Here is a 15,304-nt window from a genome sequence, read left to right as displayed (position 1 = left end):
CCTTCCCCCACAGCCCAGGTTTTTGGCACTGCGCACATAAACACGACTCACAAGATAAACAACAAGCAAAGCAGTTTTGTAAACCCTTTATGAAGCATAATGAAGTCTTTATGGAGCATATAATACTAAAGGGAAAGATCGCTGGGTCACCTTGGTGCACTTTGAGGAGAGATAAAAAGATCCAGCTCCTGTCATTTTGAAGAGCTTTTCATTCCTCATTGACACATTTTCTACCAATGAGAAAATAAGCTTTCTGATGTATGTGTGACAGGTGCCAACAGCTGTCTATTAAAATGCTACGGCTATCTATAATTTCTAGCATCGAACACACAAAGCAATTGCAATGAAAGAGAACAGAATTGCTTAATATGATAATATTCATCATTATATTAATAATCCTAATAATTATAACAATATATTACAGAATAAATCTCTCATATTTCATATATATATATATATATATATATATATATATATATATATATATATATATATATTCTCACTTTAAAAGGTATAATGTTTTCTGTCTTTGAAATACTATGATGTCTTCGAAGTCGTATTTTCAGAAATTTCACATATTCGTCTTCGTTCGAAATGTTGATTATACTGGATCAACTTCTCCCAAATCAATAAAACCTAGCTGTGCCGTTGCATATTACAGAATAGTAATGATATGTGGACATGCACCACTTTCTTGCTCTGTACTTGGTCTGTCCCCTTAAGATGACATCATAGCCGTCCTATGACCATGACATCCACGACTTCACCCTTGTGCAGCTCCACGTATTGCTCTGTTTTCGGAGGCAACATCAGAAGGCCGTTGGCACTGCGCATGCTCATTAGCCGACTACTCATTTGGTTTCCTGTCAAGCAGAACAGGGTGTTACTTGCTTTTTTTTGCATACAGATAAGTTAGTTATTTGTAAGCTATATATATATATATATATATATATATATATATATATATATATACAACCCGAATTCCGGAAAAGTTGAGACGTTTTTTAAATTTTAATAAAATGAAAACTAAAGGAATTTCAAATCACATGAGCCAATATTGTATTCACAATAGAACATAGATAACGTAGCAAATGTTTAAACTGAGAAATATTACACTTTTATCCACTTAATTAGCTCATTTAAAATTTAATGCCTGCTACAGGTCTCAAAAAAGTTGGCACGGGGGCAACAAATGGCTAAAAAAGCAAGCAGTTTTGAAAAAATTCAGCTGGGAGAACATCTAGTGATTAATTAAGTTAATTGATATCAGGTCTGTAACAGGATTAGCTATAAAAGCTTTGTCTTAGAGAAGCAGAGTCCCTCAGAAGTAAAGATGGGCAGAGGCTCTCCAATCTGTGAAAGACTGCGTAAAAAAATTGTGGAAAACTTTAAAAACAATGTTCCTCAACGTCAAATTGCAAAGGCTTTGCAAATCTCATCATCTACAGTGCATAACATCATCAAAAGATTCAGAGAAACTGGAGAAATCTCTGTGCGTAAGGGACAAGGCCGGAGACCTTTATTGGGTGCCCGTGGTCTTTGGGCTCTCAGACGACACTGCATCACTCATCGGCATGATTGTGTCAATGACATTACTAAATGGGCCCAGGAATACTTTCAGAAACCACTGTCGGTAAACACAATCCGCGGTGCCATCAGCAGATGCCAACTAAAGCTCTATCATGCAAAAAGGAAGCCATATGTGAACATGGTCCAGAAGCGCCGTCGTGTCCTGTGGGCCAAGGCTCATTTAAAATGGACTATTTCAAAGTGGAATAGTGTTTTATGGTCAGACGAGTCCAAATTTGACATTCTTGTTGGAAATCACGGACGCCGTGTCCTCCGGGCTAAAGAGGAGGGAGACCTTCCAGCATGTTATCAGCGTTCAGTTCAAAAGCCAGCATCTCTGATGGTATGGGGGTGCATAAGTGCATACGGTATGGGCAGCTTGGATGTTTTGGAAGGCTCTGTAAATGCTGAAAGGTATATAAAGGTTTTAGAGCAACATATGCTTCCCTCCAAACAACATCTATTTCAGGGAAGGCCTTGTTTATTTCAGCAGGACAAAGCAAAACCACATACTGCAGCTATAACAACAGCATGGCTTCGTCGTAGAAGAGTCCGGGTGCTAACCTGGCCTGCCTGCATTCCAGATCTTTTACCTATAGAGAACATTTGGCGCATCATTAAACGAAAAATACGTCAAAGACGACCACGAACTCTTCAGCAGCTGGAAATCTATATAAGGCAAGAATGGGACCAAATTCCAACAGCAAAACTCCAGCAACTCATAGCCTCAATGCCCAGACGTCTTCAAACTGTTTTGAAAAGAAAAGGAGATGCTACACCATGGTAAACATGCCCCGTCCCAACTATTTTGAGACCTGTAGCAGAAATCAAAATTGAAATGAGCTCATTTTGTGCATAAAATTGTAAACTTTCTCAGTTTAAACATTTGCTATGTTATCTATGTTCTATTGTGAATAAAATATTGGCTCATGTGATTTGAAAGTCTTTTAGTTTTCATTTTATAAAAATTTAAAAAACGTCCCAACTTTTCCGGAATTCGGGTTGTATATATATATATATATATGGCGCATGCCGTATATACACATATACATAACTAATCATGCATACCTGTGCTCTGTGCCCAGGGAAGTGGTTCCTGATGGTGCCATGTCAGTATACAGCGATGATATTCTGGACGTGGATCCAACTTTACATCACATGACAGCTGCCAAGAAAAGGACAAATTCTGATGAAATCGAAGCAGAAACGCAAATGTAAGTCACAAGAAAGCAGTGGTGGATGAAGTACACAGCTCAAGTACTGGAGTAAAAGTACAGATAGAGAACCATAATAATACATTACTCCAGGAAAAGTATATTCCTTTTATTTTGCACTTTTTTCATACTCCACTTTATATGATGTATTGCAGAGTGACTCTTTCAAAGTTATTTACATTTCATTTATAAAACTTGTCATACAGCATCAAACATTATCAATACATCAGTTTAGGATTCCGAATTCAAATGTAAAATGTAAAAAATGCAACAACAGTGTTAAAAAAAATTGTATTAACATACAATATAAAAAAGACATTACAGGGCAAAATGTGTTATTTTGAGAAGAATGCTATGCAAACATAATATTTTATATAATTTGAAACTGCTACGGCAGCAGGGATGGGCTTTATTTTAAGTTATTTCAATATCATGTTTTGTTTTTACCTAAAACCTACATAGTTCAGATACATGATATATTTAAATGCAAGCATTTTGCACACACACACACACACACACACACACACACACACACACACAGATATATATATATATATATATTTGTTTGTATAATATATTATATAATATGTACTTAAACAGCTCACAGCAGCTATAGTTCACAAACAACTGAAGTTCATGACCAACTTCTTGGTTCTTGGTGCATTTTAAGTTAGACATGAAGACTCACTCCGACTGGAATCATTGAATCGGTGAGTTACTGACTCGAGAACAGCTGCTATCAGATCAGTCCAATTTGTGAATGATTTGCTATATGCAATCCGATTCAACAGGTTCATTGAAAGGAATCAGCTACTTCACAAATCGGGCATAGCTATTATGTTTCAGAGCAGGTGAAGATTTCTTCAGTTCAAATTAACAAGGAATGATGAAATTTGGAAAGGTTTACACAATAAAATACTCAACAAAAACAACAACAACAACAAAAAAAGACACTTGAATTCACTTGAAGAAAAATACTCAGTTACCATCCACCACTGCAAGAACATGAGCTTTATTGGCCATACTTACCCTGGCTTTGATGATGGTGGGCCGTGGGTCCAGGATCCCCTGCATCTTTCTTAATGCAGGGATAACAAAGAGGTTACAGGTTACAACAGCTGACACTGGGTTACCTGAGACAGAAAGAAGAGACGAGTGTTGAAGTGAAGACCATGGCTTACGGTTTGGGGTCGGGGTGGAGGTCTGGGGCAGAAACTCTCTGAACTGTGGATCATCTGTAGTAGATAGGAATTCAGTTTGTTTCCTGGCCTCTGTAAAGCAACAGCTCACTTCCAAATGTCAATTCTGTGACTTGTTCACCCTCATGTTGTTCCAAAATTGTCCGATCTTGTGTTTCAGAGAACACAAAAGAAGACATTTAGCAGAATGTGTATGCTGCTCTTTTATAAACTGTACAATTCAAGTTCACAGTGATCAGTGGCTATCCACTTTTATGCTCACTAAAGCTGAATTTGATCAAAACACAGTAAAAACAGTAACAGTGTGAATAATTATTACAATTTAAAATAACTCCGGTCTTCAGTGTCACATGATCCTTCAAAAATCATTATAATATGCTGATTTGTAACATTCAAGTAACATTTCTTCTTTTTTGTATTATGATGAAATGAGTTGTATTGCATAATACTGTTTGTGGAACCCATGATACATTTAAAGATTCTTTGATGAATAGAATGTTCAATAGAGACATTTATTTGAAATAGAAATCTTTTGCAACATTTTTAATGTCTTTCTGATCAATGTAATGTGTCCTTGAAGAATTAAGCTACTGATTACTTTCTTTCCGTATACCTTATTATCATTACATTAAAAATAGCAGCATTAACATTGTTCTCAGCTTCTTCTTTTGTGTTTTAAGGAAAAAGGTTTGTAGCAACACAAGGGTGATTAAATAGTGACAAAATGTTCATTTCTGGGTCAACTGCCCCTTAAATGAATCTTTTTGACATCAGAGTTCAGTTTGTCTGGTTGGTGTCACGCACACTGATGATGCAAATGTACATTTCGAAGCCCAATAATACTAGGGATGGAAATGAACTCTGGTTCGTACCAAAGCAATAAAATAAAGGGTGAAAACAACCCAATACTCTCTGATAAGATAAATGTGTACCAACTACTGAAACCAGCTAAGGAAGAAGAGTGTATCAAACGCAGAGGTGCCCTCCACCACATCAACAGGAAGGGAAGAAGGGCATTGAAAGCAAAAGGAGGATAGCACTACATCAGACAAATAGCAGTTTCAAGACACTAAGCCACATCACGGTACACAAAACAGAAGGGCTTCGGGAGGTTGCAACAGAACTAATAGCTACAAGGAGCACCACAAATGCAAAAAAGCAAAAACACAAGGCTTCTCTCAGAAAACAGAACAGAAAGAGTCACATTAGAAAATCAGAACAAAAATATTATTCCTATGGTTCATTTCATTGTGGTTGTTACTGTAAATTATTAGACAAGGCCTTTTCAGGTTTTTATATTGTAACGTCTGTAATAATTATAACATACTGGTCCCAAATGAGCCCAAGTGCACTAAAAAGAAATTTCGTCGTACATGGTTTCGAAAATCAGTTTATTAGGGTTTGGTGTGAAAATTTCAAGTCCATTTCCGTTTTCTGAGCTCGGACTGAAGACAGGGCTTATTTCCTGAATTAAGAGCACCTACTTCCTCGTGGGGGAGGAGACACGGGCAGTCTGCTGGCCTCGCTGTCACTCAGGGGCACAGTCTCCAGAAGAGTCGCCCCTGTGTCTCTGTAGGTGAAATTACCTTTGAAGGGGAATATAGAAATCGCCACTGTCACCACTGCCTCCACCACCTGGTTTCTGAAGGCACGAGGTGGGAGTACAGTTGGCTCGGGATGGGGGCAAGCCTGGGAAAACTGATCGGACCGGTGGGCAGAAAGGTACACAGGTGGGCAACCGTGGGCTGTTTCAGTTTTATGGACAAGGGACCATTTAGTTTGGAGATAGTACTATATAGATATATAGATGTAAGTTTATGTAAATAGCAAGACTAAAGAAGAAGCTGTTGTACTGTAAGTAGTACAATACATACAGTATGTGGGAGAAAGAGGAAACTCGGTCACATGGGTTTGTGTATGTATGCGATTTCATTTGTGTAAATTCAAAAGAGTTCCAACTCTGAGACACTCTTCCCGTCAAAACTTCTCCGTTTGTTTACATACACACTTACTATGTCAAATACGTAGCATATTGTACCTGGAAGGGCGAAGATCAGCTTTCTGGCACCGTCAGTGTCTAATGTGGCAAACGTAGTAGGCAAACTAAAATAGAAACAGAATAAAGCATCGATATTCTATATACCAGCAACAACCGAAATAATTTTTAAACAGATGCCCTAACCAGAATAATATGTGAGTGATAATATACAGTCAGCCAGTTGTTATAACAAATTGTTACAAAGCTCTCTGGAATACTTGATTCTTGATTGGTCGGTCAATCACAGCATTAAGCAGTCAGACATTTCCAAATATTTTCTGTCATATGGGCACTGCTTTATATCAAACCGCTCATCTGGGTACGTCAATTTCAAGTCTATTGTGTCAGTGCAGACTCATGCGCTCTTGTTTTATACAAGGACTTCAGTTTTAATACTGTAATATTGTTGCAGGAGTATTACAAGATATATAAAGTCATTGGTTGCTTGTACCTAATTACCCAATTGAGCATTGATTATTCAAAAATGACGGATCAATGCCACAACTGACCAATCAGAATCAAGAATTCCAGAGAGCCATGTTGAAATAAGTAGTTGTAGTATATTTTTATTTAATGCCATGCCAGCATCTTAGGCTATTTTCATTGCAAAAACAATAAAAATGCAAACAAACAAACACAAGTGATATTACACAATATCTTTTTTACATTAACATATGATGAAATTTCTAAAAAAAAATATTTTTCTTTAAGCGAGTTCCCATGTCAAAATAAAAGCTACAACTAATGTACCACTGTATCTATTTTAAGCCAGTGCTGTAATCGTTAACAAAAAATATTTTTGGTTGATTGAAATAAAGCTGGAATAAAATATCAATATAATATGAAATGCTGTACAAAAAAATAAAAAATAAATAAAAATAAGGCAAAAATATAAAAATATAACTGAAAAAAGCAAATTACAAAATGACTAAAATTAATGGAAACAATATATTCATATTCATAAATACTATAGTAGTAAATAATTAATACTTAATTAGCGCTGAAACAATAATATTTAGCTTTTTTCTGTCTATATTGCTTTGTCTTAGTTGAATCAGATACCTATGTTCACAAACCATCCGATGGATACTGGACACAAAAAAGTCAAAAGCTGAGGAAAAATGATTGGCGTGGTACTTTGCAACTTTTGGGGGTCAGGATGCACTTGGTTCTTATCAATATTTTGGCATTGTCAAAATTTTTTAGGTCATGGCATTAAATCCGTGAAAGACTTTTAAGGCAGTTTGTTGACAAGAAAACAAGATATCCTCAATCCAACCACCAAAGCCCTCCCCTCACGCCAGTGCCGCCCCATCCAGACTTTACGCAAGTCTGGCTCTGCATGATTAAGACTGCTTCCATCACTCACCCCGGCTTCATAAACACTCGACCGAAGTGGATCTGGGCATGGAGGTCTATATCAAGCACTTGCTTCAGATAGTCCTGAAAAAACACACACACACACACACACAGAGACGTTAAAATGAGTGTTTGCGTTTCTCCACTCATGTAGGACAACAACATCTATCCGCGTCTGGTGAAGTGAAGCATCGGGTAATTAAAGGGCTTTAATTAATAGAGCAGAAAATCAAGTGCAAGAGGCGGTCAGTGCACTGCTGCCTGGGCAAAGACCCAAAATAAAAGGTCAGGTTAACAAATGCTGCCTTGTGACAAGAAACAAGCAGAAACACTAGATGGCAGTAAAACATACATTGACCTGCGGCATAAGCTCTTAAAAAGAGTTTTGCTCTGAGATCTTGTGCTCTCTGGGTGAACCAATGGAATCCTCTTTTTGACATAAAGCAGACTGATCTGTGAGGCCACATTCCTGTATTGAGAAGCTCGGACATTTCAAGCACGTGGCCTTTCATTAGACTACAGCACTTCCAGACAACTCCAATCAACTGACCTTCTCACCCATGGACACGCCCCCGGAGGTGATGATGACGTCAGCACGACTAATGCCCTCGTTCAGGGCGCTCAGCAGGTCGTCTGGGCTGCAGGGGGTTACAAAACATGATCATGCCAAATTAATGACGTAATTTTTTTGTTTGTTATATCTATTATTTGCATATTGGTGAAGTAAAAAGTGTCAAATGTTTGCTTGTACTATGCAAATGTAATATAGGCAATAACCTGCATTTAATATTTTTATTCATCAATGTCACATTCAACTGATTAAAAGTCAAGGCTTTTACATTTTTATAAAAGATTTATAATTCAAATAAATTCTGTTCTTTTAAACATTCAATTTTTCCTGGGGAAAAAAATTCAGCTTTGCTATCACAGGAATAAATATTTTTTTTTAAATATATTAAAACAGAAAATGGTTATTTTAAATTACAATAATATTTCAAATAAATGCAGCGTTACATTTTTATTAAAGATTTATAATTCAAATAAATTCTGTTCTTTTAAACATTCAATTTTTCCTGGGGAAAAAAATTCAGCTTTGCTATCACAGGAATAAATATTTTTTTTTAAATATATTAAAACAGAAAATGGTTATTTTAAATTACAATAATATTTCAAATAAATGCAGCGTTGATGAGTGCTAGATACATCGTTTTAAAAACATTACTTTTTTTACCAACCTTAAACTTTTGGATGTAATATTATATTATATTATTGAAATATAAATAATTATTTCAAAATACACAATATATTGTTATATTTTATATTAATACTAAATGTATTAAATCATTTACTCAATATTTCATATCCACAAAATTGAGGACAGCACAAAAAAGCATTACTGACTTCAAGAAAAACCTTAAAGTTATTTCATTTGAATGCAGAAAAAGAAACAATACATATTTATTTTGTTTTTTAATTACTTATCACTGACTTCTTATTATTAACCTACTTTAGGTTTAGGTATTTGCTTTTAATGCATGCCCCTTATAAATATTATACATTTATACATCCATACAGTATATGTATGCACATAAAAAAGGTGGAAAAATACTTCAGAGCTCTACAGGAAATGCTGTCTTTCAGTAAATTCTGCTGAGAAGTTGTATGATCTTGTATTGATTCTAATATAAGAGCTGGTGTTTCAGAGGAGTGCTGAAGTTGGAAAGATTTAGACATGTGCAGAGCTGACTCTGTGTGTGTCTGTGTGTGTGTGTGTGGGGGGGGGGGGTCGTAAAGAAGGAATGCTGACTTGTCTCCGATGATGCCGAGGTTGATGGTGGGATAGCCATGTTCCTGAATGGTGGCCAACAGTGTGGATCGGTTACTGTCCCTGATCTTGCCAGGGTGAAGGTCATCCTCAGGGTTTAACAACTGCGTACATAAACACACATGAACACAGTCAAAAATGTTTTAAATTACCATGGGCAAAAGAAAGTAACAAAGTGACACAAAAACAAGTCCTACCTCATTGCCGGTGGACATGACTGCTACAACTGGGAACTTCTGCACCTCCACCTCTGTGACTCCTACAGTGGCCAGGAGGCCGATCTCAGATGGACCCATGTGAGTGCCCTTAGCCAGAACACACTCTCCACGCTTGATATCATGTCCTATAGGCCTGTGTATAATAATACCAGTTTTTATTACTCAGAGACTGATTAATTCCTTGTGAAAAAGGTGAAATGCTTGTTCACATCAATAAGTATCATGACATGATACATGTAAATGCACTTTTGTACACTGAATACATTTATTTAGCAAGGATGCATTGAACTGAATACAAGTGGCAGCACAAAACACTGAAATTAACTGAAAAATAATAAGCAACACAACTGTTTTCAAAATTGATGATAATAAGAAATATTTATTGAGCATTAAATCTGCATATTAGAATGATTTCTGAAGGATCATGTGAAACGGAAGACTGAAGTAATGGCTGCTGACAATTTAGCATTACCATCAAAGAAATAAATTACATTTTAAAATACATTAAAATAGAAAACAGTTATTTTGAATTGTAATAATATTCACAATAGTAAATTGTATTTTTGATAAGATAAAAAGCATAAGATGGTAAGCATAAGAGAGATGAAAAAACACATTAATGATATAAAAAGAAATACATGGTCAGTCTATGGCATTTTTTGAGGAAATAAACTTCAATCCCACTCACCTGATATCCTGTCCTGGACGAGCCTGAACCAGGATCCTCACCTCTAACTCCTCTGTACCCTGTAATTCATAACCAACCAGACTGAGACATGTACAAACAACCTGTATGAACAATACTGGACTTTTTTTATAAGAGAAGTTGCTAGACACTGTTTAGAAGCAAGTTTGTGTGGTGTTTTCATCCATATGAGAATCATACAAAAATACTATTGCAATAAATAGTGCTGTATAATTTATAGAAATTATGCATTCATAAAATCCTTGTGTTGTTCTCTAAATTTTAAATATAGTTGGTTATTTTTCTTTTTAACTGCCTTAACTGAACTATGCAAGTTACACATTTGGGACAAAATACATGAAAATTGTTTTGCGGAAAGCTTGCTAAAACTAACAAAATTGGGAGCATCCTCAAAGGAAAAAATTATTTATAAAACATATTTTGTTCTTTTAAAGATGTGGGTGGTTTCAAGTTAGTTAAAGTTATTTATTAGAAATCTAAGTTTTTTTTTTCTTCATTAAAATAGTTTGCAGTTAGGAATATGATATACTTACGTCTTCAGACTCTCGTAGCAGTTCTGTGTCTTCTACTTGCACTACAGCATCTGCACCACATGGGATAGGAGCACCTGTCGTCACCCTCATCACTTGGCCTGGCATAACTGTGAGAGTGGGCTACAGACAGAAAAAGATCTTTGTGGTGTGAAAGCAATACTACACTTGCATCCTTCTGATACTGGGTTGAATCGTTACTTTTCCTACAAACTGTCATATACATATACATTATTATTTGTAACAGAGTCATATGGCATTAGCTGAGAAAACAACAGAATGAGCCATGACTCGAATGCAAACACACTCTCCAGACAGAGCACTGTATGGACGTCAGCCATGAGCACTGGAGTGCTGGCCTGCACTCTGCTGCACACAGCCCACGGGAATCTCCCCCTCTTTCTCTCTCTCTCTCTCTCTGTGTGTGTGTGTGTGTGTGTGTGTGTGATGCACTCATTAAACATGTTCACTGAGTCTGAGTTTCTTGCCATCTGAGCACACAAGCCTCCTGCAGACACAAGGTGCCAGTGCAAAAGCAGGCATTTGGCTTGTATGTGTTTGAGGGAGAGACTATGTTCATGTCAGGTTTTCAAGGCACAACAGTGAAAGAAGACCAGTTCTAATTTTTGTGAGTTTAACTGACCTGCTCCCCTGCCTGAGACTCTCCAATGATGAAGCGATCACCAGGACCATCAGCAGCTGAAAAACAGTAAAAAGAGAAACTAATTTTGTCATTTTCAAAGGGTTTACAATTTCGATGAATGTGATCACAATAGTTATAGTTAAAAATAAGGTTGTTGTATCTTGTTAAGCTCAATATGAGCAAGCATTAAATAGAAATAATATTTTTTCTTTGTTTAAAATGATTTAAAAATCAAATTAATGACTTCTTTTATTCAGAAAGGTTGCATTAAATTGATTAAGAGTGAGAGTAAAATATGTGCAATGCTACTAATGCAAACTTCTATTTCAAATAAAAGCTGTTTGTAATGTCTAGCCAGCTCCCTCACCTCTGCACTGTTTACGACTCTGCTTGCTCTATGGTTACTTCCTGTTTGGCAGCCATATAAACATGGCCATGCCAAACAGAACTTGCGAAGTATTGCCATGCTTTCTTTGTCTTGTTTTGTTACTTTGGAATGCCCATTTGGATTTTGAGCTTGGACCATTGCCTTGTGTTTTGTGAATGTGTTGCTGCCTACCCTGACCATTGCACGTTTCTGGATTACGATTCTGTTTTGCTCTTGGATATTCCTGTTTGCTGGTGTTTGGTCTTTGCCTGTTTTGACCATGGTGTGTTTTAATAAAAGCTTGCACTTGGATCTACAACGCTTGTCTTAGTCCGGCCATTACACTGTTCTTTTTAACTGTCTATACAAAGAATACTGGAAAAAGGTTTCATGGTTTGTGTAAAAATATTAAGCAGCAAAACTGTTTTCAACACTGATAATAAGAAATGTTTCTTGACCAGCAAATCGGCATATTAGAATAATTTCTGAATTATCTCGTGAAAATTCAGCTTATTTATTAGACTTAAATTATAATTGATGTTAAATGTTTTCTAAATATTTGTGTTCGTTTCATTTGTTGGAGAAGTGTGAGCTAGCCTTAAGATTTGTAAACAAAAACCGTAATGTGCAAATGTATGTTTATGGGAAGGTTATACTGTTAATCAGTTATGTGATTTCTCTACTCTTAAATTCAGAACAAAATTTCCAAGCCAGGCACGGTTTCAGCAAGAAAACTGCACCATTTTGGTGTAAAAGTGGTAGACGAGTGGTAAGCAAAGTGAGTAATTTTGCAGTAATTAGTATTCACCTCGAACAGCGTAGCCATCTTTAACTGATGCAGGAAAAGGAGGCAGGTTGTCTTTGGCATAGACGTCCTGAGCCAGAACTCGACCCATTCCATCTACAAACACAGAAAAAGGACAGGGAAAAAGTCTGATAAACACAATCATCAATACAATAAACAAGTTAAACTCTGTGTAAAAGTCAAAAAGAGGTCATGTGCTAGCAAAAGCTATATGACAAAGCAAATGCACTCATGCATCCATACAACATTAAAAGAGGAATGTAAGAACGAGAGAAGCGATGGAGGAGATGATACAGGTGAAGCTATACATTATCTTAACTAATAAAATATCACAAACAACGTTAATCATATATATTATACAATCAAAATCGAAAGTGTTCTATGTGTGTAAGGTATATTAGCATACCGCTAACTAAAAAGCCTGCTAACCTTGCATTCAAGTTACTACACAGAAGCAAATTAATACACCATTATCTGTAGAAAATGATATCACCCATAACAAATTCTGACACTCTTAAAGAGTGAAATAACATCCCTTTTCCTTAAAAAAAAAATTTCGAAGCATTTTTTTCACTTTTCTGTAATTGGGGAAAAGCCATTTTATCGGTGAATTATATCACGCTAACCAGCTCTGCCTCAGTAGCATCTGTTTCTATAGGCCACTAAAAGTAAGCTGTCCTTCATATTGTAATTGTCTGCAACCGTGGTTATATGCATGTAGGCCTACTATATGAATATCTATATCTGCAATAGATTTCAGCAGACGATTTTGCTAAAATAACACAATACAACAACACTAGCTAACAAGATGCTTAAAAGTTAGCATAAAAACCTTGCTTAAAAACCTGTCATATCGAAGCACAAAACAACATTCTCACTTGTCAAAGGCCATCCTATTTCTTTAGGAATTTAAATCTTAGTGGTTTTTACACCTAGAGGCTTTGCAGAAAACTAATGTGAAGCTTCTAAATTTGCTTAAAGTAGTAACTAACTGACAAACCTGCTAACATATTGGCACAAGTTACTACAAATTTATTTTCTTTGTGTTATGTAGCTATCACTGCTACAAAAAGACAACCCATAAAAAAGATCTTATAATTTTGATCTATCTTTGATTGTCTGTTTAGTTTATCAAAAGTTATTTTCTTTATCTAGAACATCCAATCTGTTTTGAACAATGCAGTATGTCCAGGAATGTATTCATATTATTTATAAAGAGCATACATCACTGGTAAAAATTCGAACATTTCATACATTCATACCAAAATGTAGGAATTTGCATAGTCTAAATAAAGGGGTAGGAAAGGTGGATAAGAGTGTGCCCTGAAACACAGATGAGCACCAAACACACAGTGTAATGTGAACACACATATACACTCACACACAAAGTCTGAGATCTCTTGTGGGAGCAACAAGCGCCCTCCCACACATGAAAAGAAAAAGAGAAAAGAGAGATGACAGACAGAAGAGAGAGAGAAAGAGGGGAAGGAATAAAGAATAAGGGAGAGCCAGAAGGAAAGCGAGAGAGATAGAAAAAGAAAAGAACGAGAGAGTGCAAAGGCGCTCTTGTAGAGATACAGCATGAGAATGAGAGAGAGAGAACAAGCTGATGCTAATGAGGCCTCTCCTCGGTTGGAGGGTGATTAGAAAAAACGTATTTCTCTAAAACAACACATCTGACGAGGCTCTAAATATAGCGAGTGTCTGGACTGGGAGATCAAACAGATGGGTACGGTGTTATCTACACACAGAGATGAGTACACAAACGCACATCACAGAACGCTGACAACCTAGTCACCGTGAAACTGCAACGATTCCCTGCAGCTACAATAAAACAAGCTCAGATCTACTCAACAGAGCCGAGCACAGGCCTGTAAAGAGACCACATGTAAGACTGAAGTCCATACCAAATGCTGTCGTCTGAAATGAATGCTAAAACAGGGTACCTAAAACTAATTCTAAAGGTGATGTCATTTTTACGTTACCTAGCACTCGATTCATTTTAAACTCATAAGGTAAAAGGTGAAAGGTAAAATAAACAAACATATTGGGGAAAAAAACAAAAATTATAAATGTGAAAAAATAATATGAGAATTTGATATGTTTTAACGGGATTTTTTTTTTAAATGTTTCCATATTTTAAAACTCTGAAACCCCCCCCAAAAAGTACACTACAATTTTTTTTTTTTTTTTTTTTAAATATTGTATTGTATAAAAAAAAATAATTGTAAAGATGTCATAAAATATATTTTAAATTAGAACAATTAATTGCCTTTTAAGCCTCTACAAAAAAAGGACATAAATGTTTCTCTAACTGAAGAATAAGCTATCATGTCTGCAAATTATACGCTACCTTTTTATCAAAGAATCCTGAAAAAATATACACCACAGTTTTTGCAAAAACATTAAGCAGCACAAATGTTTTCATGTTGATATTAATAAGACATTATTCTTGATCACTAAATCGGCATATTAGAATGATTACTGAAGGATCTGAAGACTGAATAAGAATTAATATTTAAATAAATATTTTAAAATTTAAATTTTACACTACAATAATATTTTACTGTATTACAAATTTTACTGTATTTTTGATCAAATAAATTCAGCCTCGATGAGCACAAGAGACAAAAAAATGTGAATGATAAGTATTACAGCATTATCCGCAAACCTGCAGTATTAGTTATTGGTCATTTATATTGGTCTATGAGAAACTCTTAGTTGTACATCAACATTCAGCAGGGCAGACAGTTCCACCTCAGCATACTTTAAATGGCCAATCTTCTCCAAGGCTGAGACCATTTATACATTTTAAATTCATTTTATTAACC

The 15,304-nt window shown here is 35.9% G+C and overlaps 1 protein-coding gene across 16 annotated transcripts in view; it reads right to left on the bottom strand.

Moving 5' to 3' along the window:
- Window positions 1-483: 483 nt before the first annotated feature.
- LOC132112898 (gephyrin-like) overlaps window positions 484-15,304 on the bottom strand; it is a 113,362-nt gene continuing 98,541 nt past the window's right edge. For 9 of the 16 annotated variants that reach the window (XM_059520619.1, XM_059520621.1, XM_059520620.1 and 6 more), the window contains 13 exons: window positions 12,477-12,569; window positions 11,302-11,357; window positions 10,662-10,781; window positions 10,111-10,169; window positions 9,402-9,555; window positions 9,187-9,308; window positions 7,930-8,017; window positions 7,390-7,463; window positions 6,021-6,085; window positions 5,467-5,568; window positions 3,813-3,916; window positions 2,638-2,734; window positions 484-863 (listed from right to left, as the gene is read on the bottom strand). In XM_059520619.1, the coding sequence (XP_059376602.1) occupies window positions 730-863; window positions 2,638-2,734; window positions 3,813-3,916; window positions 5,467-5,568; window positions 6,021-6,085; window positions 7,390-7,463; window positions 7,930-8,017; window positions 9,187-9,308; window positions 9,402-9,555; window positions 10,111-10,169; window positions 10,662-10,781; window positions 11,302-11,357; window positions 12,477-12,569 (1,268 nt within the window). In that variant the 3' untranslated portion in view covers window positions 484-729. Of the gene's footprint in view, window positions 864-2,637; window positions 2,735-3,812; window positions 3,917-3,964; window positions 4,131-5,466; window positions 5,569-6,020; window positions 6,086-7,389; window positions 7,464-7,929; window positions 8,018-9,186; window positions 9,309-9,401; window positions 9,556-10,110; window positions 10,170-10,661; window positions 10,782-11,301; window positions 11,358-12,476; window positions 12,570-15,304 lie in introns of those variants that run through there. The other 7 variants (XM_059520623.1, XM_059520626.1, XM_059520632.1 and 4 more) reach the window with 3 other exon arrangements.

This window comes from Carassius carassius, chromosome 32 (genome assembly GCF_963082965.1).
Source record: "Carassius carassius chromosome 32, fCarCar2.1, whole genome shotgun sequence".
Lineage (NCBI taxonomy): Eukaryota > Metazoa > Chordata > Actinopteri > Cypriniformes > Cyprinidae > Carassius > Carassius carassius.
Note: the sequence above shows the minus strand (reverse complement) of the source record. Positions and strands in the feature narration are given on the sequence as shown.